The sequence below is a fragment of the Balaenoptera ricei genome, chromosome 19 (assembly GCF_028023285.1).
Source record: "Balaenoptera ricei isolate mBalRic1 chromosome 19, mBalRic1.hap2, whole genome shotgun sequence".
Lineage (NCBI taxonomy): Eukaryota > Metazoa > Chordata > Mammalia > Artiodactyla > Balaenopteridae > Balaenoptera > Balaenoptera ricei.
The window spans coordinates 49,389,108-49,410,482 of NC_082657.1; the positions used below are offsets into that span (position 1 = coordinate 49,389,108).

The 21,375-nt window shown below is 46.2% G+C and overlaps 2 protein-coding genes across 3 annotated transcripts in view; one reads left to right on the forward strand and one right to left on the reverse strand.

Annotated features, from left to right (window-relative positions):
* Nucleotides 1-1,181: 1,181 nt before the first annotated feature.
* MARVELD3 (MARVEL domain containing 3) lies at nt 1,182-14,647 on the reverse strand. 2 transcript variants are annotated; one of them, XM_059903736.1, is made up of 3 exons: nt 14,191-14,647; nt 11,562-11,689; nt 1,182-2,787 (listed from the first exon to the last, which is right to left on the reverse strand). In XM_059903736.1, the coding sequence occupies exons 1-3, from the start codon at nt 14,574-14,576 to the stop codon at nt 2,150-2,152; spliced, it is 1,152 nt and encodes a 383-aa protein (XP_059759719.1). In that variant the 5' UTR covers nt 14,577-14,647; the 3' UTR covers nt 1,182-2,149. The 2 variants fall into 2 exon arrangements, with proteins under 2 accessions (XP_059759719.1, XP_059759720.1); XM_059903737.1 differs by lacking the exon at nt 1,182-2,787 and adding an exon at nt 6,287-7,766.
* A 121-nt stretch (nt 14,648-14,768) lies between these two features.
* Nucleotides 14,769-21,375, forward strand: part of TAT (tyrosine aminotransferase) — a 49,851-nt gene continuing 43,244 nt past the window's right edge. The window contains exon 1 of the mRNA XM_059904231.1: nt 14,769-14,958. Coding sequence (XP_059760214.1) covers nt 14,917-14,958 — 42 coding nt within the window. The 5' untranslated portion in view covers nt 14,769-14,916. The remainder of the gene's footprint in view (nt 14,959-21,375) is intronic.

The following is a 21,375-nucleotide window of genomic DNA, read 5'->3' on the forward strand; positions in this document are numbered from 1 at the left end:
TAACTTTGGGCAAGTTCACCTCTCCAAGGCTCAGGTGTTTTTTTCTCGATTGTTAAATGGAGATAATAGTCTCTCTCTCAACAGCTGTGAGCTAAAATGAGATGATGTCAACAAATGCTTCCTTAGCTCAGTACTGGACCCGGCACAGTGAGCACTCGATGAAATGTCAACCATTGGGGGAGCCACTTAGCCTTCTTGAACCTTCATCTCATCTGTAAAATGTGAGTAAGAAATCTTGACCTGCCAAGTGGTAGTAACTAAGGCAGGTTTTGCTAAGGCATTTTGAATGTTGCTGCAGTGATCGAGAGGAGCTGACTGGGAGCAGTACTGTAGCTGGGCCAGCGTACCACACTGGGGTCACAGTGGCCAAAGTCCTCATTTTTCCAAGCCCCAGACCCAGACATGGGCAAAGATCCACTCAGGGTATGTTTCAGGGAATAAATCCTAGGTGAGAATAGTGTGTGCTGGGAAGTTTTTTGGGGGGTTCGGGTGGGAAATGGGTTGTTTGATTTTTGCTGCTGTTAAACTTGTCTTACCACTCAGCGAAAACTCTGCGGGACTCCAGCCACTGCCTCGGGCTAAGGTGCTGGAGCAGCTTTCTGTGGCACTGGGGTTTGTATTTTAAGCTAGCAGTGTAGACTTCTAGTTGTTTTCCTCCAAGCTTTACTTTTTGTAAAAGTAGAATCTAGATATTTTCCCATTTCTGTTTGAGGTTTAGTTTTGATCCTTCACCTTGGATAGGTTCTATACGAACTAGCAATAGGAAGGATTTAAGAGGAGAGAGGAAAGGTAATATATTCCAGGGAAAAGAGTCAGCAAACATGCAGGGGTAAAAATGGCCAACACACATCAGAGGAAAATGACATTGACTGAATTTTTTTAATAGCCACTTTGGCATACACTGAAACGGGCTTACGTTTGCTGATTTCTTACTAACTGTATAGACAGTCTGAGATTTCTGTCAAAATTGCTGTTTTTAGAAATGTACTAAAAATTTGGTTTGAACTTATTAATAGTTTAATCTCGTTTATAATATGAAAATAAAACAATGTTATGAAAGAAGGTGGCAACTAGAAAAACTACCCTTTATAATAAGAACATGTATATTTCTAGTTGCATCTTGCATGAACAGAATATCTGAGACTAGTTGTAAAGTATAAGAACAGCTATAAAACTTTAGGTTAAAATTACTGAAAGAACTTTATTTTTGAGATTCAGTGTTAATGATCTGTTACATTATGGAAACAATTCAGAATCGTGAATGATTACAATCGACCTTTGAAGGCCTACTCTGTAGGGCGCTGGAAGGGATGCAGAAATAAAGAAGGCTCCAAAATGCCTGTATAGTCTAGTAAAATCAACTGCTTTATCTTTGTACTCAGCTGAATAACACATTTAAGAAGTTTATGAATTTTATTTCTATTTGGAGGCGTCATATTTCAGGAAATTATAAAATATTTCAGGAAAGTGAATTCCAATCAAATGACTTGAAACAAGAAAGCAACGAGCTTGGAAAGGTGGCAAAAACCATTTTATCTGAGCCCTACCCCAGGAATCCCGAGGAGGAACATGCATGCTAAAAGCACCTACCTGTCTTCAGGTTTCAGGGATCCAGCCTCTGGGACCCAAGCAGTCATGGTATACTGTCGAATGGGCAGGAGAGTTTTCCTCCAGGAGAGAGCCAGAATGTAATTATTCATTTGGAATCTAATCACACAAATGCTTTACAATCATTCCCCTGGGATCAAATACAGGGGGAAACGGCATGTTTTTCTTAGTGACTTTAGTTCGGTCAGGCAAGCTATTTCCACTGTAACACTGGGCCTGCTACCCCTGATGTGTTGTTCTCATCTTTCAGAATTTCTCTGGCTACTTAGCTAGTATTATTACCTTACCATTTGGTAAGAGAGCCAAACCATAAGCGTATATGCAAACTTCCAATATCGCTCTTTGTAGCAAAGGTGGAGGTATTTTTTTCTAGCTCTCAGCCAACAAAGACATTGATAGAAAAATGGGATGATCATCTAGCTTTGCATTGGTGCCAGAGGGAACATTTATAAAATCAAGTACATGAAAACCACATTTGTGTAATGTGGTTTTTGAGAGAAACAAGGGAGCTGGGTTGACTTTTAGGTTCCAGTAGTAGATCTCAGAGTATCCCAGACCACAGGTATTCTGGTGCCTCATTATAATTGCTGTGCTGCTCTTGGCTGTCCTTGTACCGCTTCTGTTCTCGGTAGCTCCGCAGGGCCATCACCACGCTGGCGCCATACATCACCACCAGCAGACAAGCAAAGGTGGCTGCCGCTCCATCAGTGCCTGCCAGCTGGCAGTTCATCCAGGTGAGACCCCTGCGGGCATAGATCCTCTCCCTTGTCCTGCAGGTGTCTGTGGCATTGATCCGCAAGGCCACGTGGAGGTAAATGCCGATGCCTACGCAGTAGCCCAATGCCGCGAGGAGGCTGAAGGCGGCCTCCAAGAGGAGCCACTTCCCCGGCAGTCTGTTTAGACTCTTGGCTCCTTGGAGTAAAACACTCAAGGTGAGGACACCCAGCCCCAGAGAAACAGCCACGCCGCTGTATATCAGGGGCGCCCGGAGGATCATGTACTGCTGGTCCAGCTGCCGAACCTGCTCCAGCTCAGTGCCCTCAAACGGTGAGTAATAGTTGTTCCCAAAGCCACCGCCGCTGGCAAAGCTGGCACTGAATCCAGCAAGGACAAAGTAGGAGGCCACGATACACATGAGAACCATCCCATTCAATATCACCTCCACTATCTGTATCACACCTAGGAGGAGAGAGATTGGGAATTTAACACTGACGTCACTCACCCAGGAAAGCTCTCTAGGTCAGGCAAGAGAAATACCACCTGATTGTGAGGACATGGTCAGACGCAACAATAACATCCTTGGTTTTTGTTTTTTAATACTCATGTTTGAAAATCAAAATGCCACTGTGGAAAAAATTTTGGCCGTTACTTTAAAAACTATACATACATTTACCATGTGACCTTGCAACTGTACCCCTGAGCATTCATCCTAAAGAAAGGAAAACTTCGGTCTACACAAAAACATGTACACAGATGTCACAGTAAACCCTAATGCCCTCCAATGGGCGAATGGTTCAACAATCTGGTACAGCCATCCCCAGGGGAAACTCTACTCAGCAATGAAAAGGAATGAGCAGCTGATACTCGGAACAACTCGGATGGATCTCAAGGGATTCATGATGAGTGAAAAAAGCCAGTCTCAAAAGGTTACATATTGTATGATTCCATTTACCTAACAGTCTCAAAATGAGAACAGATTAGTGGTTGTCAGGGAGGAGTGGGATTGGGGGAGTGGGAGGGGGATGGGTGTGACTCTAAGGCGGGAGCACTAGGGATGTTCCAATGATGGAACAGTTCTGTAGCTGATTGTGGCACACAATGATACACAGGTGATAAAACCGCACAGACCTATACTCACACAGACATGAGTGCATGTAACACTGGTAAAATCTAACTCAGCTCTGGACAGTGTCAATTTCCTGGTTGTGATTTTGTACTGTAGTCACCACTGGGGAAAACCGGGTTAAGGATACACAGGATCTCTGTTCTATATTAGCAATTTTTTGTGAATCTATAATTATTTCAAATTTTAAAGTTTAAAAAAATCAAAATGACATAAAAGGGCATAAACTGAGAAAAATCACCCACGTCCCTGTCCACCCTGTTTTCCCCCAACCACTTTCATTATTTTCTAATACAACTTTCCAGCGTTCGTTTATGCAAGTAAAAGCACTCAACTCCGAATTTCATCCCCCGTTTCCCTGCTTGTGTCACAGGGAGGATACCACACACACTGCTCTGCGTTGTGCTTTACTCTTCCTGGAGATGTCTTCAGATCAGCTCCTACCGTGTCCACATGCTCTGTTATGCGGCCTCCAGCCCCGCTGTGTGGGCGGACCAGTCTATTCAGCCAGGATCCTACTGCTGGATACTTGGCCTGTTCACTTGGGGGGCCAAGTTCCTTACAAGCTTAAGGAACCCACAAATGCCACAAGGCAGCAGAAGCCAACAGGTGAATGGAAATGAATGTCGACTTGTCCAAAGTCACCTTTCATTTGTCACTGACAGGGGCCCCAGCCTCTCATTAGGCGTCTTCCTGGGAGAAGGTCTCCTGTTGTTCTCTCAGGGCTCAGAGATGAGAATGAAGAGAAAAGCATATGAACCTAGAGTGGGAATGCCAGGCTCACATCCCCGCTCTTTACTGCCTTGTGACCGTGCCCAAGTCACTGACTAAGCCTCAGACACTTCATCTGACAAATGAAGGTAATGCCTCCCTGTCTTATCCCACAGGGCTGGGATGAGGCCCAAATGAAAGCAAGTATGTGAAAATACCTGGAAAATTATAAAATGTTATACAAGTGGACGGTGATGCTACCCAGTAACATATATAAAATGGAAGGACAGGGGACTTCCCTGGTGGCGCAGTGGTCAAGAATCCACCTGCCAATGCAGGGGTCACGGGTTCGACCCCTGGTCCAGGAAGATCCCACATGCCGCAGAGTAACTAAGCCTGTGAGCCACAACTACTGAGCCTGCGCTCTAGAGCCTGCATGCCACAACTACTGAGCCTGTGTGCCACAACTACTGAGCCCACGTGCTGCAACTAATGAAGCCCGGGCGCCTAGAGCTCGTGCTCCGCAACAAGAGTAGCCATCACAATAAGAAGCCCAGGAACTGAAATGAAGAGTAGCCCCCGCTCGCCGCAACTAGAGAAAGCCCGTGCGCAGCAATGAAGACCCAATGCAGCCAAAAAAAAAAAAAAAATGAAGGGGATTAATAAGAGATTTAAGAAGAAAAGGGACAGGGACTTCCTTGGTGGTCCAGTGGGGAAAACTCCGCGCTCGCAATGCAGGGGGCCTGGCGTTCAATCCCTGGTTGGGGAACTAGATCCCGCATGCCGCAATTAAGACCCGGTGCAGCCAAAATAAATAAATAAATATTAAAAAAAAAAGGGACAAATTTATGAAAAGCATGGTTTCCCAGAAGTCAGGAAAACCCTCTAATACACAAGGGGGTACCACAACGTTTATAAACTGGGCAGCTAAAGACCAGTATGTCTAATGTACTTAGGCAACAGCTACTGGGCTTGCTGATTCCATCTCCTGCTGGGCCCACACAAATTCCTAGGAGGTCCACGGAACGCCGCAGTTAAGGGTTCTGACAGTTGAGAAGCTACGTTCCTCTAATTTAAATCTGAAAATACCATCAGACCAGAACTGCCCACTCTCCTCCCAGGCACCATAAGCTACTGGCTACTCTCTCCTTACAAGCAGGGCAAATTAATTGACCCAGACATCATTCTAATTCACTGGGAGTAGCTATCTACCCCACCCAACACCTTTCTCTGCCTTGGTTTTCCTTCTGCATGCAGTTAATCTCTCACCCCCTGAAGGGAAGCAGGGATACTGTGCTACTACAAGATGTGGGCAACCTGAATGTTTCCTTCTGGGACAAGATTCTGCCAAAACAGCAGCGGCATAATCCACACAGCACATATCTGCCGGGCTGAAATGTAATATATCTATTGCTAGACCTTGTCAACCACTCCACTGACTGCAACAATCAAGAGGAATAATGGTCTGTTGTTGGGGCCAATGATGAAGAAATACGGCCACTTGATATTATCAGAGCACCAGCCAGGCCTGACCTGGCTTTGCTGAAAACATCGAACAGGTTCAAGTATTTCCAAGCATGCTGTTAGTGCAGAAAGACTCACAGACATCAGGAGAAAAGAAAAGAGTGGCCTACTAGAGCTAGCAGTTTATCCCTATGGAGGGATAAACTATAGAGGGAAGTGGAAACTGAAACAGACAGGAGATTTTTATTGTAAAATAGCATCTTTTTGGGTGAGGCTGCTTTTGTAGCTGATCATTTAATACTCTGCTTAACTAAACATCTACTATCTGCCTTTTCACTGTAAATGTGAAAAAACTGAGGAAAGCAAATCAAATTAAAACTTTTTTTCTAAAATAAGACTAAGACATGTGCAGTCAAGTCTTACATAAAATGAAAAAAATTTTTTAAATTTCCTCTCCAGAAGCAAATACTGTTAATACATTCTTATATATTCTTCAAGAAGTTTTCTAATCATATACAAGCAACTATATGTATTTCCTTTTGTAAACCCAAATGGAACTCACCTTTTAAATGTGACAAGAAAATAATATTATAAACGTATTGTAAAGAGAACCATCACCTCCAAATTAAAATTTTTCTTTGGATTTTTATTGCAGTCACATAAAGCAAAGAACATATTCACTTGTACCAAGAATATATTATAATGGGCCATAAGTCCTAATTTAACATGCAGTAAGAACCCATGAAGTTGTCTGGCCAAAAGTAGCATACTTCTCCTGGGAAAGATTTTACTTTCTTTAATTTTGGATGGATCCTGAATTCCAGATGTCAGGTTGAATTCGTCGTACAATGGTACATTTACAAGAGGTACAAGACACTTATTGAGCTTTCAAGGCCATTGTAAGGGGCTTGTTAGAATACCTCCTTTGCAACCCAGTGAATTAATCTGATTCCTCTTTCCTCAGCCCACGTCTCCCTCCAGCTTCTATCTTACAGCAGCAGTTTCCCAGGCATCCCCAACCCCTGCCATCCAGAGCATTAAGGAAGTGAAGGGCCTGGAGTTCAGTGAGGAAAAAAATTCGAGGCTAATCTGCTTAAGACAGCTGTGTTTAGAGAACTTCAGGCTGAAATGTTTTTTCATGTCTGTGTGGTTCTTCATGAGCTTTGAGGATAAGGTTCTTCAGATTCACTCGGTTATCATCTCCCTTTATTCACTCAAGAAGTGCATTTTGCTGCAGCATATGCCTTTTCCTTGTGGGTCCTGGGCTCTAGTTTTGGTTGTTTTTAGTTGTTGTTTTGTTTTTGCTTTTTAAAGTAATTTTGGTTAGTCCCTCACCAACAGAGGGCTCCAGGACCAGGGTTTATGACATCAGGCAGTGCTGCCGCATGTACCCTGGAGCTAGGCCCAGCAAACTAAAACTGGTCTGTTACTTTCCAAGGGTTGGCAAGTTCTACAACAAAATATTCCACGAAAGACAGTGGTTCAGAGTAACTTCCATCACTCAAGTTTTTCGGAACGTTTTAAAAAGCCTAAAACTCCAGAATTTCCGCAGGCTTCTCTTTCAGCTTCCTAACCTTTCGGTAACCCCTGATGGCCAGCACGGCCCCCACGGCAAAGAGCCCAATGCCCAGGGCGGCAAAGATTCCAGCACCTATGTCTCCCCCATGGAAACTGCAGCTGAAGCCACTGTATCCTTTCCTCTGGTACAGCGCCTCCCTCTCCTTACACACGGGAGAGGCGTAGGCAGCCGAGAGGTTGTGGAAGTAGAAGTACAAGGCTGGGATGTATGCCCCGGCAATGAGCACGTCCAACAAGCCTTCAATCACCAGCCATAGGGGGCAATGCCACGGGACCCGCAGGACGCCCATGGCGATGAGGAGGCAGCAGAAGGCCATGAGGGCTCCGCTGCAGGCCATTGCCACGGTGACCATGGGCAGCTTTAGCTGGTAGAACTGGACGTCCAGCTGCTGCGCTTTCTCCCCGTCAGCACCATCGAAACCACTGTAAGCCCCTCCGTACTGGTAGTAGTAAATGCCCCCCAGGCTGGTGATGCCCGTGTAGCCCCCTGTGGAACTGTAAGACACAGAGCTGCAGGCCAGGATCAGCAAGTTCAGGAGAACCTCCAGCATTTGGCAGCAGGCTGCAAAAGAAGGGCATGTTACCATTTTGAGAGAAGCTACTCTGCACTTGGAGACTTCCACCTTGAGGCTTATCTTCCCCGTGGCAGCTCACACCACAGCCAGCTCTTTATTCTGCCCCCTGGAAGGCCTGAGCAGCCAAAGCTGCATGATTAGCATTAGATGGTAGCAAGGAACTGTGGTCTCCAGAAATGATGTCAGAGGTACTTTGGACTGAAAAGGGTAACTCTCAGAAGAGCAAAGCAGCCTGCCCCAGGTGGGCTGCAGGACGATGGGGGCAGAAATCAGGACAGTGAGCAGAAAGAAAGGTGTCCTTTATGGAAGGCAAGAACATTCTCTGCCCTAGCCCTTCCCTGCCAAAAAGACTGAAAAATAGTTATATCCTCTTTAGATATGTTTTGTGGCCATCTTCAGTTTGAAAGAGGAAACTTCTCCAGATTTGAAGGAGCTTATATCATAGTGCTTAAAAAATATAATGACGTTAGAAAAACATGGAAGTTATCCATCAGAATGTTAACCGTGGTTCACATGTATTAGGGATAGGAAAGGTTAAGTTAATTAAACCTATAAGGCTTACTGAATTAGAGAAACATAATTGGTTTTACTCTTCTTAGACTTTAATTCAATAAGTATGTTTTAAAGTTTAATTTTGTTTTCTTTTAGTTTCCCTAAAGAGCAAATCTGGGCTGTGATATTTTCCCAGGGCTGGATTTTTTCAGGACCCTTGGCTGCTTTATCTTGGACGATGAAAGAGCCCCAGATCTTCCACCAAAGCTGGCTGCTTTCCTTAAAGTCAGCTTTACTGTTATATAACTTATACACAACAAAATGACCTGCATTAAGCAAACAGCTTAGTAAGTTTTGACAACTGTGTATGCCATGTAATCATAATCAAGATATAGACTGTTTTCATCCCCCCAGAAAGTTCCCTAGTCACCCCTTGTGGTCAACCCCTCACCTTCCTCCTCAGGCCACCACTGATCTACTCTCTGCCATTAGGAACTAGGTTTGTCTTTCTCGAATTTCATGCAAATCATACAGTTAATGTACTCTTCTGTGTGTTGCTTCTTTTTTTCAGCATAATATAAAGCTGGGTGCTTCTGAGCTGGGAGTTGTACGTGCTGACATAGGCTCAGCCCCATAAACACTGAGTTAGGGTATTAAATAAGCATATAAAAGGGGGACGGAGAATGCAAGTTGTGGGGGCAAAATTCCCACAACTGTCCCTCTGAACCTTTTCAGTGTGGTCACAAGTTAATGCCACTGGCAGTGAGAAGCCATCTCAAAACCTAAACCTCCAGGCTCTGAGTGAGAGACAGCACCACTGACTATAGAGATTACAACGTTTGGAGAGAGAATGAAATTAAATTTTTAAGGATGGTTTGCAAGTAAGGCAAACATCAAGCCCTTGCATCAAGCTGAATGCAAACATCACCCTTTTTTTTTTTTCTTCTTCTTCACAATTTCCTTGTTACACTGGCCTAGCTCTCCTTTTACGATCTTCTCCATCATGATTTGAGCACCAAAGGTCTAAAGGAAGAGGAAAAGGACAAAAGGGAAAGGGGAAGCTGCTCCAAATGCAAATCGGAGGGAGCCAGGAGGGGAGCAGGCCCTGTACCTTCTCCCCAGGGAACTTGTAATTCCTCACCAGTCCCTCCAAATAATAAACCTACAACACAACCTATAAATGACAAGATTCCTAGTGATCTGATATGCACATGTGACGTCTGTACTTGCTGTTTATCTGATCTTTATCCTCAGCCTTTAAAGACTTTAGTAGCTGAGGAGTCTTGCCCGTAACCGTGAATTCGGGGCTTATCTCTTTTTGTCAGTGTTCCACTGAACTTCCTAAGGGTGACTCAGCCCAAACCGCAGGATCTCCCTAGAAAGTTAGAGAGAGCCACAGCTGCCTCCCATTTTTGCCAGTTTGCTGGAGGAGGACATGATTTCACCGATGAAGAAAAGAAATCACAAAAGATCTACTCTAAGACGAGGCTGAAAATCTTCAGGTGACCTTTACCCAGGTGTGAATTTCCTGTTTGAGACAAGTTCCCAGTGTTTAATGGCTGTTGCTCTCAACACAACACAGCATTGTGTATTTATATGGGTCCCTGCATGTCCAGAGATCTTTATAAGCCCTCATTTGTTAGCTTCTGACTGCTGAACTATCCTTTCACTATCTTGACTCAGAAACCCAACATCTAGGCCCAACCAAATAGCCAGAAGCAATCAAAGCTAAATCAGGGGCCTCAAGCTCTGCCCTCTCCTCTTGGTAAATCAATCACTGAAGAATACCTCTAGAGAGAAACCTGTTAAAGAGCCTCTGGCTTATTCCTATTATTTATATCATCAAGAAAAGAAGGTCAAGCACGTAAACCATTTCAGGCCTTAGAGTCAGGCTCTAACTTTCAATTCCAGCTCTTCCACTTAACTGCTGTGTGACTTTGTATAACTTACTGTACCTCTCTGAGCCTCAGGAGTTGTTGAGAGAATTAAAAGCAACGGGGTGTGCCAACGTACATAAACTAGAGCAAGGATTCTTGTACCTGGACTGCCTAGAGCTCTTCAATGAAAGTTCTACATAATCCCATAATAACGTATCTCATTGTAATCATTCTAAGAGATATCTTCAGTGGCTTCCCTGGTGGCACAGTGGTTAAGAATCCGCCTGCCAATGCAGGGGACACGGATTCAAGCCCTGGTCCAGTAAGATCCCACATGCCACAGGGCAACTAAGCCCGTGTGCCACAACTACTGAGCCTATGCTCTAGAGCCCGCAAGCCACAACTCCTGAGCCCATGTGCCACAACTACTGAAGCCTGTGCACCTAAAGCCCGTGCTCCACAAGAGAAGCTACCACAATGAGAAGCCCTCGCACCACAGTGAAGAGTAGCCCCCGCTCGCCACAACTAGAGAAAGCCCACGCGCAGCAATGAAGACCCAATGCAGCCAAAAATAAATAAATTTTTAAAAAAAGAGAGACATTTTCAGGTATAGGTTCCATGATTTCTCCCCCTTAGGCCAAGAAGTTTTCCCCTCTTAGTCATAGGTAGCCGAGGAAAATTTCTTACCAAATCATGTGAGCCATAGGGTAAGATTTTCTTCACCCTGACAAACCAGATTTTCTTCATTGTTGGCAAGGCCAGGCCTGGTGCTAGGATGGGAACTCTGGGAAACCACATTTGGAGCTGACACATGATATTATTTAAGTTTTCTTCATACTGTGGATTCTAATAAGTGTGGTTTTTTTGTTTTTGTTTGTTTTCAGTGAAACAGAAGTTACCGCCCTTCGTAGGTGATGGTGTATTGTTTCATGACGTGTGTGTGCACATGCGCTGACATGTGAACTTGTTCTTAATGTGAAACGTATTTCTTACTGTGGGTCTCAGTCAACAACATTTAAAAGCCATGATGGCAGGTTTGGGCATCGGATCTCCTGTCCTGCGGCATGAGCTCAACCTGGCTGCCATCTCCGGTGATCTCTCTCTAACTCGGCCCGCCTTGCCAGAGGGGCCCCCCTCTGACAGCCAGCAACTCAGAGCTGGCTCTGAAAACTGCAGGCACGACTGCCTCACCACACCCGGGCCCGTCCGAGGAGAAACACAGGAAACCTAGCTGCCCATTTCAGACGTTCCTACCCTTCTTTAGAAAGTGTGAACTTCACGCAGGTATGAAAACGAAAATACGAGGAAAGCAAAAGGGAAGTCGGCTTGAATTTTTGCGCCATCATCTCGGACCCCATCCAGAACCACCAGCAACGGTAAGTAATTGGTCAAACTGCCTTCAAAATGGCTCACCTCTCCCGGTGCACAGGTATCTGCACTTGTGGCATTCCAGGAGCCCTTCAGCCTCTGACTGGTAATATTCCACTTCCTCGAGTCCAGGCCTGGGGGTCGAAAGCGGATATCTCCCTGAAGTGGGCTCGCTATAACCAAACACATGTGTGGCCATTAGCGGGCTTCAAATTCAATAGCTTGTTCAGCATTAGAACTCTGGATACCTCACGCGGGGCTCAGACATTAAAGAATGCACAGAACAGAAAATCTGCCACAGATTTCATACTCCAGAGAATTTTCTGGTTTAGTGGCTATACAAGGCATCCAAACACTTGGCCCAGTTCTGCTAATTAAGCACGTCACTTATCTCAGTAATTCTGAGCCCCGCCTCCCATGTTGGCTTGGCCTGTGGGGGAGGGTGTGTGTGTGTTGCGGGGAGGGTATCTAACAGGTAGCCGGGAGCCACCTGGGGGAGCTTTTCAGTTCAGTGAGGACCAGGCCCTCTTCAAAACTAGTTTGCATTCACAAGACTGACGCCCAGGCTGGCATTCTCTTCCTTCCCTTGTTACTTTGGAAAGAGTTGAATCCGCAGTTATTCTCTAGGCTATGGGTGGTACAGACAACTCTGGACATCTTCACATCTCTCCCTCTTCCTCTGCCAGCCCTGGAATATTCTGTTCCTTCTCCTCACCACCCCCTCCCTTCCCTATCACTTTATCCAGCACATCCTGAGCTTTGTCCAAGATTCAGTGGTGAATGGTGGGGGCTGCATTCTATTAGCTGGGCTCCAGGGATCCTTCTAGAACATAGATCTCACCATGTATTTTTGGGGTTTGAAATCCATAAAGTCCAAACTTTAAGCACAGCAAGGGAGGGCCCGTGCTCATCTCTCTCCACTCACAACCTCATGTTCACAGACCCAGCCATAGTGAACTGCCCCTCTCCCCGCCCCAAAAGATGACTCGCATTCCCATGCCTCTAGGTCACCGTGGAAACTACTTCTCTGCTTGAGACAGCCTCTTGCTCCTTCTCCAGAACTCAGCTTTGAGGCTATCTCCTCCAGGAAACATTCCAGAGCCCAATCAGGGCCCCAGTTCTGTTCTCTTTGTGTCTGTCCCCTGCTGGAGTTGCACGTTTCACAGGTGCTGCAAATTGGCCTGTTTACTTGTCAGTGTCCTGTGGACACCATGAGTAGATCCCTGTAGTCCCTGGCCCTACCTCCCATCCATTAAATACAGGCTTGTTATGTGGAGGAGAGACAGAAATAAATTGCTCTTGGTTTTAAACCACCAACTGTGAGCAAAAGAAGCAAAAGTATTCCCTTCACTAGCTTTGGGGCTTGGCGGGGGTGGGGACAGGGGGACCAGGACACCAGTTTAGAAGGAAACCTAAACATGAAGCTCTGGATTCTCCCAGGCCTGGCAGTTGCAGTGCAGTGTGGCTTTAGGCAGGGAGACAGGAGCCAGTGCCTGTGACTGTAACTGGGTACACCCTTTGTCACAGTTTGGTTAGTTAGTTCTAGATAATGTAACATAAACTCAGGATAATAGCTTTCCCGCTGTGTGGACACAACCAGAAGAGAGACTGGGCTTAAGCCTCCAAGTTCCATAGCAGAGAGGAGCCTGGACTCCTCCTAGGGACGAGGGCAAAAACCAGAAGGCAGTCATCACTCCAGTACCTGCCTGTCTCCTTCTTGGCCTGGCATGTAATCTGGGCATTCAGTAATATTTGTGGAGTTGGATGGAATGTGCAATGGAAAAAAGGCCACTTCCCTAGAGGGGGAGTGGGGTCTAGGACCACCGCCTCTCTTTCCTTCCATCCTTACCCTCTCCCAGCTCACAGTCTTCCAGAACATCATGATGCTTTCACCCCACAGGCCTTATGGGAACTCTGTTCTACAAGGTAGTGATGGCAAAGTTTGTTCATTCAGGAGGGTGGGGTCTGAAACAATCATGGGATTTGAATGAGGCTGCCCAGAAAGACCTCACTGACAAAGGGGGGAAAAAATCTCTGCCCTTTTGTGCAGAGTTTCAGGTACATTCAGTTCTTTGGCTAAAAGTGTATCTTCTCCCAGCTGTCTGGTTTTGAAATGCATATACCCCTGGAAGGGATTACACATTAAACTATTAGCTTTTCATTGGTCTTTTATAGGCCTGGGCCTCCAGGGAACGGGACTTTGGGGAGGGCTGGTTTTGGAGCACAGGACAAGGGTCTTCAGCCCCAAGGGGCAGTCCTGTGACCACAAGGGTGGGGGTCAGGGAGGGGCCTCAGGTTAACCCAACCCACCCAATTCCTTCCCACCCCTTCCCTTTCTAGTCCTGAAGTCCTCTCTTCCTCTTTACCTGGTCCCCGGTCCTGCCACTGCTAAAGGGGGGCTGGGGGACAGGGGGTGGAGGGGGGAGGGAAGTGGGGGGTAGGTCCCTGCGTTGTTCATCAGGTTCAGGTCAAGGAGTGTGTGTGGGGGGGGGCGGGCCGCTGTAAGGTCTTCCTTCACTCCCAGGTCACCTCTAAGAGCTCAAAAAGGAAGAATGGCACTTCCTTTAAACCAGCTTCCCAGGACAAGTAGCCGGGACAGCAGAACCGCGCAGACTGGCCTCAGACCCAGGCTTCCTCCGGGTCGAGGTAGAGAGCCCTCGCTGCCCCACCTCACCTTTCTGGTCCTCGGCGTCCGAGGCCCTCCTTCCGCAAGGGCGGTGGATCCGGGGTTTCCCAAGGCGCGGGCCAGGGGGGCGGGGCCGCGTCCCAGGTCTGCCGCCTGGGTCCGTCCCGCGTCCGACTCTGGCGGGATTGTTCCCAAACTCTTTGTTCACCCCTACGATGGTCCCCGGCTCTGTGTCTGTCCTGGCGGGGTTCCCGGTCCCTCCCCCTGTCCCGGTCCCCGTCCCTCCGCCCGCCCCCGTTTCTCTCCCTGCGCCGGTCCCCGGCTCTGTCCCGCTGTCTCTCGGGGTGGCGGTCTCGGTCCGGGCGGGGGTGCCGGTCTGGGTCCCGCTCTCTCGGCCGGGCCCGGGACTCGCGATTCCCCGACGTATGTTCCATGGCTCTGTTCCGCGTCCCCGCCCCGGAGCGACCCGAGGGCAACAATCCACAAGTTTCCCCGGCAGGTGGCCAAGCCCGGGGGCGGGGCAGGGCGGGGCGGGGCGGGGCGGGACGCTCACCTGCGCGCACGCGCACTAACCCCCGCTGCGGGCCCGGAGAGCATTCACTTCAGCGCGCGCGCCGGCCGGGGACGCCGCTGAGCGCGGCCCGGAGTCTGGGCGCGCGTGCGCCTGGATGGGGCGCGAGCCTGGAGGGTCTTGCTGCCTCACACAGAGGAGGGGACTACCGTCCTCCCGCCGTCCCCGTCGGCCCTGAAGTATCCGCTTCGCGACCCCTCAAGATGGGCTGCCGAGGGAACTGTGCTCTCAACTTAGCACCTTGGGTATGCTTCCCCAGAGTGTTCACCCATCCGCTCTCTCACCCGTCCGTCCACTCAGCCCCCCAGCCGGCCCCCCAGCCACTGTCCTTCTCTTCCTCCCTCTCCTGCTATCCTTACAGCAACTATGTTGTAGGGGACTTGAGGCCAGTTCATCCAAGAGTCCTGGACTCATAAATTTTTTTAAAAAATGATGAACCACACAGAATTGGCAGCCTTTTCTTTTGCCAAGGAAGGATATTTAAAAACATACAAAATTGCCGTCTATTAATGAATTCTTTCAACGAATATGTGTGAGCCCCTAGCCTAGCAGGCGCGGGAGATCCAGCAATGAACTCTCCTTGTACGGTGCGTCCATTCTACTGCGTGTGGAAAAGGAGAACTGGCAAGTAACAGAGAAGACAATTTGACGTCTAAATTTTTTTTTTTTTTAATTATTAGCACATTTAATTATTATTTATTTATTTATCTTTTTGGCTGTGTTGGGTCTTCGTTTCTGTGTGAGGGCTTCCTCTAGTTGCGGCAAGCGGGGGCCACTCTTCATTGCGGTGCGCGGGCCTCTCACTATCGCAGCCTCTCTTGTTGCGGAGGACAGGCTCCAGATGCGCAGGCTCAGTAGCTGTGGCTCACGGGCCTAGTTGCTCCACGGCATGTGGGATCTTCCCAGACCAGGGCTCGAACCCGTGTCCCCTGCATTAGCAGGCAGATTCTCAACCACTGCGCCACCAGGGAAGCCCCTGACGTCTAAATTTTGATGGAGCAGGTTTCTTTATATAGATCTGGGAAGGGGACATTTGAGTTGAGTCTTAGAAGAGAAGGAGGCAGCCTTGAGGAGAGCTGAGAGAATGTTCCAGAAAGAGAGAAACCCTGACTTATGCAGAGAGCTGTACAAGAAGGTCACTGCAATCAACTATGCTCCAATAAAAATTTTTTAAATGTAAAAAAAAGGGAAGGTCACTGCGAGAGGAGTGAGGCGGCATGAGATGAGGCTGAGAAGTGGAGCAGGAGATGGTGTAGGGTCTTCATGGTGAAAAATCTTCATTTTCAAAGAGCAACGGGGAAATATTGAAGTGTTTTGAAACACTGAGTGGCTTGCTCTGATTTACGTTTTTTGAAAATAAAGATTACTCTGGCTTCTGGGAGGAAGATGGACTGCATGGGCCTGAGAGCACAGTCAAGAGATGAGTTAGGAAGCTACTGAAGAAATCCAGGTGAGGCGTGATGGTGGCTGAGTTGATGGTGAGAAGTGGACAGATCTGGGTTGTAGTTTGGAGGAATAACTTAAAGGATGGGTGGATGGAGGTGCCATTTACTGAGATGGGAAGACTGGAGAGAACCAGGTTTGGGGAAACTTGGAGAGTTCCATTTTGGATGTGTTGAAACCACACGACTCGTCCCACGACTTAATGAAGCTCAGGTTCTTTATGTCTCGGCACAGAAGGAATTCAGCGAGAGGCAAAGTGATAGGTAAGATGTAGGTTTGTTAATATAGGATGCTTGTGAAGGATACAGGTGAGCAGGCAAGAGGGCTCTGCCTCGAGAACTAAGTGGGCTACATATTTATAATCAAAGCACAAGTAGGGAGGGAGAGAAGACTACCTGCTTCCTCATCCTTTGTAAAGATGTTGCAGGAAAATGGGAGAGGATGGTTATATCCCAGGTCTCAGGCGAGTTCCTGGGACAGGCCACCAGGTGAGGATCCTTGGCTTCGTGCAGGAAAGTAAAGTGAAAGCAGGTTTATTCCATAGGCAGAATGTAGTCCATCTCAGAAGGAGAGAGCAGCCCCGAAGTATGGGGTGGTTAGTTTTTATGGGCTGGGTAATTCCACAGGCTAACGAGTGGGAGGATTATTTGAACTATTTGGGGGGAAGAGGTGGGGATTTCCAGGAATTGGGCCGCTGCCCACTTTTTGGCCTTTTATAGTTGGTCTCAGAACTGTCCTGGCGCCTGGGGGTGTGTCATTTAGCATATGCTAACGTGTTACAGTAAGCATATAATGAGGCTCAAGGTGTACTGGAAGTCGAATCTTCTGCCATCTTGGGCCCAGTAGGGTCCAACTAGTTTTTGTCGTATCCTCAACAGCTATGTCATTCTTTTAAGGAGAGACGGGGTTGGAATAGAGCCCCAGGGAAAACTAACATTTAGAGCTAAAAAGCAAGAGGATTAAGAAGTGAGGGGTGAGGTAGGAGGAAACCCAGGAGGGTGGGGTCACCAGGCCTATCTGCTCAGACACCAACCCCCATCCCACAGAAGCACTCCTGTGAGCTCCACCAGACTTTCTTCCCAGAGTGGAGAAGATGGGGCCAAATCCTGGGACCTTCTACAAATATTTATTTGCACAAAACCCTGTCTGAACCCGGGACAGCTATGGCTAGAGGAGAGTTCTGTGAACAAGCAGACACAGGATGGTTTGTGAAGTGGCAAGCTCCTTTCTCAGACCTTCCCTCTGGGCCTCTGGAACCTTCTTTTTGAGTAAACAAACCCCCATACCAGCTTACCTTTTTGTTTCATTTGTTTTTGTTTTATTTTGTATCTTTACCTTGATAAACATTGTTATTTTGCCACATTTGTTCTATCTTTCTCTATATAGCTATAAACTTTTTTTGATGAAACATTGGAGTGTAAGTTCCAGACACATGACTCTCCCCACTAAATACTTACTTACTCAACTTGAATTTGTCTGATCATTTCCTTATGATTAAATTCTAGTTTAACACTTTTGGCAGGAATATTAAAATAGGTGATGTTATATCCTTCTTTGTATGTTCTGTCAGGAGGCACAGATGTCAGTTTGTCCCATTACTGGTGATGTTACATTTGATCACTTGGATAAGGTGATGTCCATCAGATTCTCCATTCTAAAGGAAACCCCTCCCATTTGTATTTAATAACTTTGAGGCTATATGTTCCTTCTTAACCTTTCTTGCCTGAATGAATTATTACAATGGTGGTTGCAGAGTTGTAGTTTCTAACTCTATCAATCTTTCTATATGTATTGATTTATTGGCGTTCTTCTATAATGAAGAACTTTCCCTTCCATCTACTGTGATCATCCTGCAGAAGCAGTTTGTACACCCGACCCCCAATTTGGTTCCAATGTCAAGACTGATGATGTCAAAAATGCACCAATGGGGTATGTTTGTTGCTGACATAATGAGGCTTTCTGGTGAGAGCAGAACAGTTTCCCAGGTTGGTTTGAAAATGGCTTGAGAAAGCAGGAAGAGGTGACTAGCTTTGGGGTTTTATTGTAATTTGGGAATAGGACTGGGGTGAAGGTTCTTATGTGTGGAGTAGAACTTGCATGGTGTGAACTTCCTGCCGTTGTCAAGGGCGTACCTGGGCTTTCTTATCAGCTTGCTCAGATGTGGGACAGAAGGGGAAGGGGAGTGATGGGGCTTGAAAGATGTCAGCAGTGAGATGTCAAAAACGGAGTCAGACTATTATGTTAACTTGATAGACTTATTAATTTTTCCCTAATAATGTGTTATAATCTATTAATTTTCTGATACTTAAAATTTCCCAAATTTGGCCAGTGGGAGTCCCTTCAAGCTGCCTCTGGAATGCTTTTGACACCAGGAGAAACATGCTGATATGCTCATCTGTCTTTGTGGTTTCATCTTGTGCCTCGTGGCCTGACCTGCCTCTTCCCTGAAGATCTCACTTCCCTTGATGCTCCCTCATTTGGAGAATGCTCGCTCCTGAGCCCCACACAGGAATGTTCTGTTAACTTCCATATTCAGAGTATCCCCTGTTCCTTTGAGGCTTGTCAGAGTTAGGTTATAAGATGGGCTGGATGAGCCAGTGACCCAACATAACGGTATCTTAAGCATGATAGAAAGTTATTTCTCTCTTGGAAAAGTCCAAGCCCATTTGGTGGCTCCACTCTGTGAAGTTCTTGGAAGTCCAGGCTCCTTCTATGTTGTTGTTCTGTCACTCTTCAGATGCTGCCCTCATGTACAAGGTCCAAAATGTCAACACTGTGTTGACATTTCAGCCCATAGGAAGGAAAGAAAATTAGGGATTGGTAAGGGCTCTCCTCATTTCTTTAAGAGCGAGACCAACAAGTTGGAGACATCACTTCTGCTCACATCTTGTTGGCCAGAAGATAGTCACATGACCATAGGTAACTCCAAAGGAAACTGGGAAGTGTAGCTAGGTACCCAACTAAAAATTTGGGCATAAAGCTGTGAGAGTGCGGGGAAGAATGGAAAACATGCATTTCATCTGTGGGTCTCAAAGTTTGAAATTATACATTTATTTGTGTTGTCTGTTCCTCTCGCTAGTCTGTCAGTCCCCTGGGACGATGTCTTTGCCATTATGCATGGCACACAGTTGCTGCTCAATAAGTAATTGTTGAGTGAATAACATTAGTTCTTAGATGAATCTGTGTACTCAGGAAGATGACAGGGACCTTATATTTTCCATAGCATCTTGAATAAGGTACAAGATGGCATAAAGTGCATTAAAAGTAAAACAATCCTAATGTGTGTAATTTTTAATAAATCCATCAACAACACAGGTAAGGAAGAAATAAGTAAATAAGATATTTCAGAGTTAGAGCCCAATGAAAATATGGTGTTTTTATTAATATGAAGTTTATGTCCTTTTATTTTAGTTTTTGTAGAAGGTTAGGAACCAATGCCCTGACCTCACTTTTGCCTTGCCAATGCCCTGACCTCACTTTTGCCTTGAAAAATGTAATATCTTTTGGTCATTCCACTATTATTCCAGGAATGCTTGGTTAGACGTTATGCATATGGTAGAAGGTTATAAGGGCAGCGGCTCTTTTCTGAGGAAACCCTCTGAGTTTTCAACTAAAGCAAAGAGCACAGGTAGCAGATGACTGAAGAGGACGGAAAAGGAAAATACTTGCCACTAGTGTATTAAAGATAATTTTCCAAAAAAGGTAAAATCACAACTCTCATTCAGATATAAAATGAACACATGCTAAAGATTTTATTTAACTCAATAATCAATGAGGGAATCAGGCAAATGTTACAGCAGGTTCAGAAGAGAATCTGAAGATAGACTCATCATAGATCAGGAATAAGGGAATCAACGTACAAAGGAGGCAAAACTGATTTCTTCCAAAGAGGGAAAGGAAAATCAATTGAACCTCTATCAAACAGGGTAGAACTTGCGTGTCTACAGGCAAGAATTTTATTTTCATCACTTATCAACTACCTACAATTTACAGAGTTGAAAAAATAGCATCATTTTCTACTGAAGCACAAATGGAAAGGCATTGCCTTTGCTTAAACTGGAAAAGTGGGATGTTAAATGGTCTTAGAGATTTGGGGGTTCGGAAGAATGTGACATGAGGAGAAATAGTAAAGCACTGGTGCTTCTGGCTTACCAGGCTTGAGATGGAACCTGGGTGTCTGTATTTTTCAATCGTTCCATGGGGCAACCCATATGCGAACCAATCTAAGTATTCAATTTTTTCTCCTAAAGAAGAGCCTAATGTAAGAATAATCCAAATAGTTACCTAATTTTTTTTCTTAAAAAATAAACATTTGTATTGGTTTTGGGTAAATTCTATGGCATTTGGTGGCAGAGAGTTTACTTTCCCAGTTCTAACTCTGAGAGGTTTCATTCAGCATCTCTATCAGGGAGATGGCCTTCAGGTGTGTGGATCAGGGGCCATCCCTGTATATTCTCCACGTGACCTTCTGGCTCCCTCTCCCCCTCAAGCTCAGGTGGCAGGGGGCACTTCTGAGCTGGTTAAGCCTGCAGAGAGGGCAGAGCTGGCCAGCAGGGGGCAGCGCAGGCTCAGGCTGGGGCAGCCCACACTATACACCCTCTCCTGGGCCTGGGTGACTATACTTCTTTCTTCACAGGTGGATAGAAAGGATGCAGTTCAGTTTAGTTCAGTACTTTCTGAACTTTGCATACTACATAAATGACCTCGGGAGGTTACTTAGCCTCTCTGTGCCAAAGTGCCCTCATTTGCACAATAGGGATAATTATACCCATATCATAGGATTAAATAAAGCAAATATGTGTGCAACAAACTTGACTCAGTAGTTGGCATATATTAACACTATAAAAGTATTAGCTGTTATTATTGTCATTGTTATTGTTTATCAGTCACTCTGGACTCCTAAGTGAGCAAGACAGTTTGCTACAGAGCTCACAGCTTAATGAAAGAGGCAGAGAAGTAAACATTGTGTTTTACTGCAAAAGAAAAGATGTGCATGGGGTGTAGGTGGAGTGTGAGGCAGAAGTAACCAAAAAACAGCTTCCCAGAGGAAGGAGTGCCGGATGAGAGCTTTTAGGAATAAATAAGACGGAGGGACTTGGGGCTTGGGGAGCCAAGGCACGGGACAGCCTTCTAAACAAAGAGGGCAGCAAATAGAAAGCAGGAAGATTTGGGGAGCTTTCAGTTCAAATCCTTCCATTTGGACCAAAGCATTAGGAGCA

Excerpts from the sequence above, each read along its gene's own strand:
- MARVELD3 (XM_059903736.1), bottom strand. The coding sequence starts at position 14,576 with ATGGAACATACGTCGGGGAATCGCGAGTCCCGGGCCCGGCCGAGAGAG. Across the intron at positions 11,690-14,190 it reads GGACGCCGAGGACCAGAAAG|CGAGCCCACTTCAGGGAGAT; the intron begins GTGAGGTGGGGC and ends GTTTGGTTATAG. Across the intron at positions 2,788-11,561 it reads ATACCTGTGCACCGGGAGAG|GTGTGATACAGATAGTGGAG; the intron begins GTGAGCCATTTT and ends CTCTCCTCCTAG.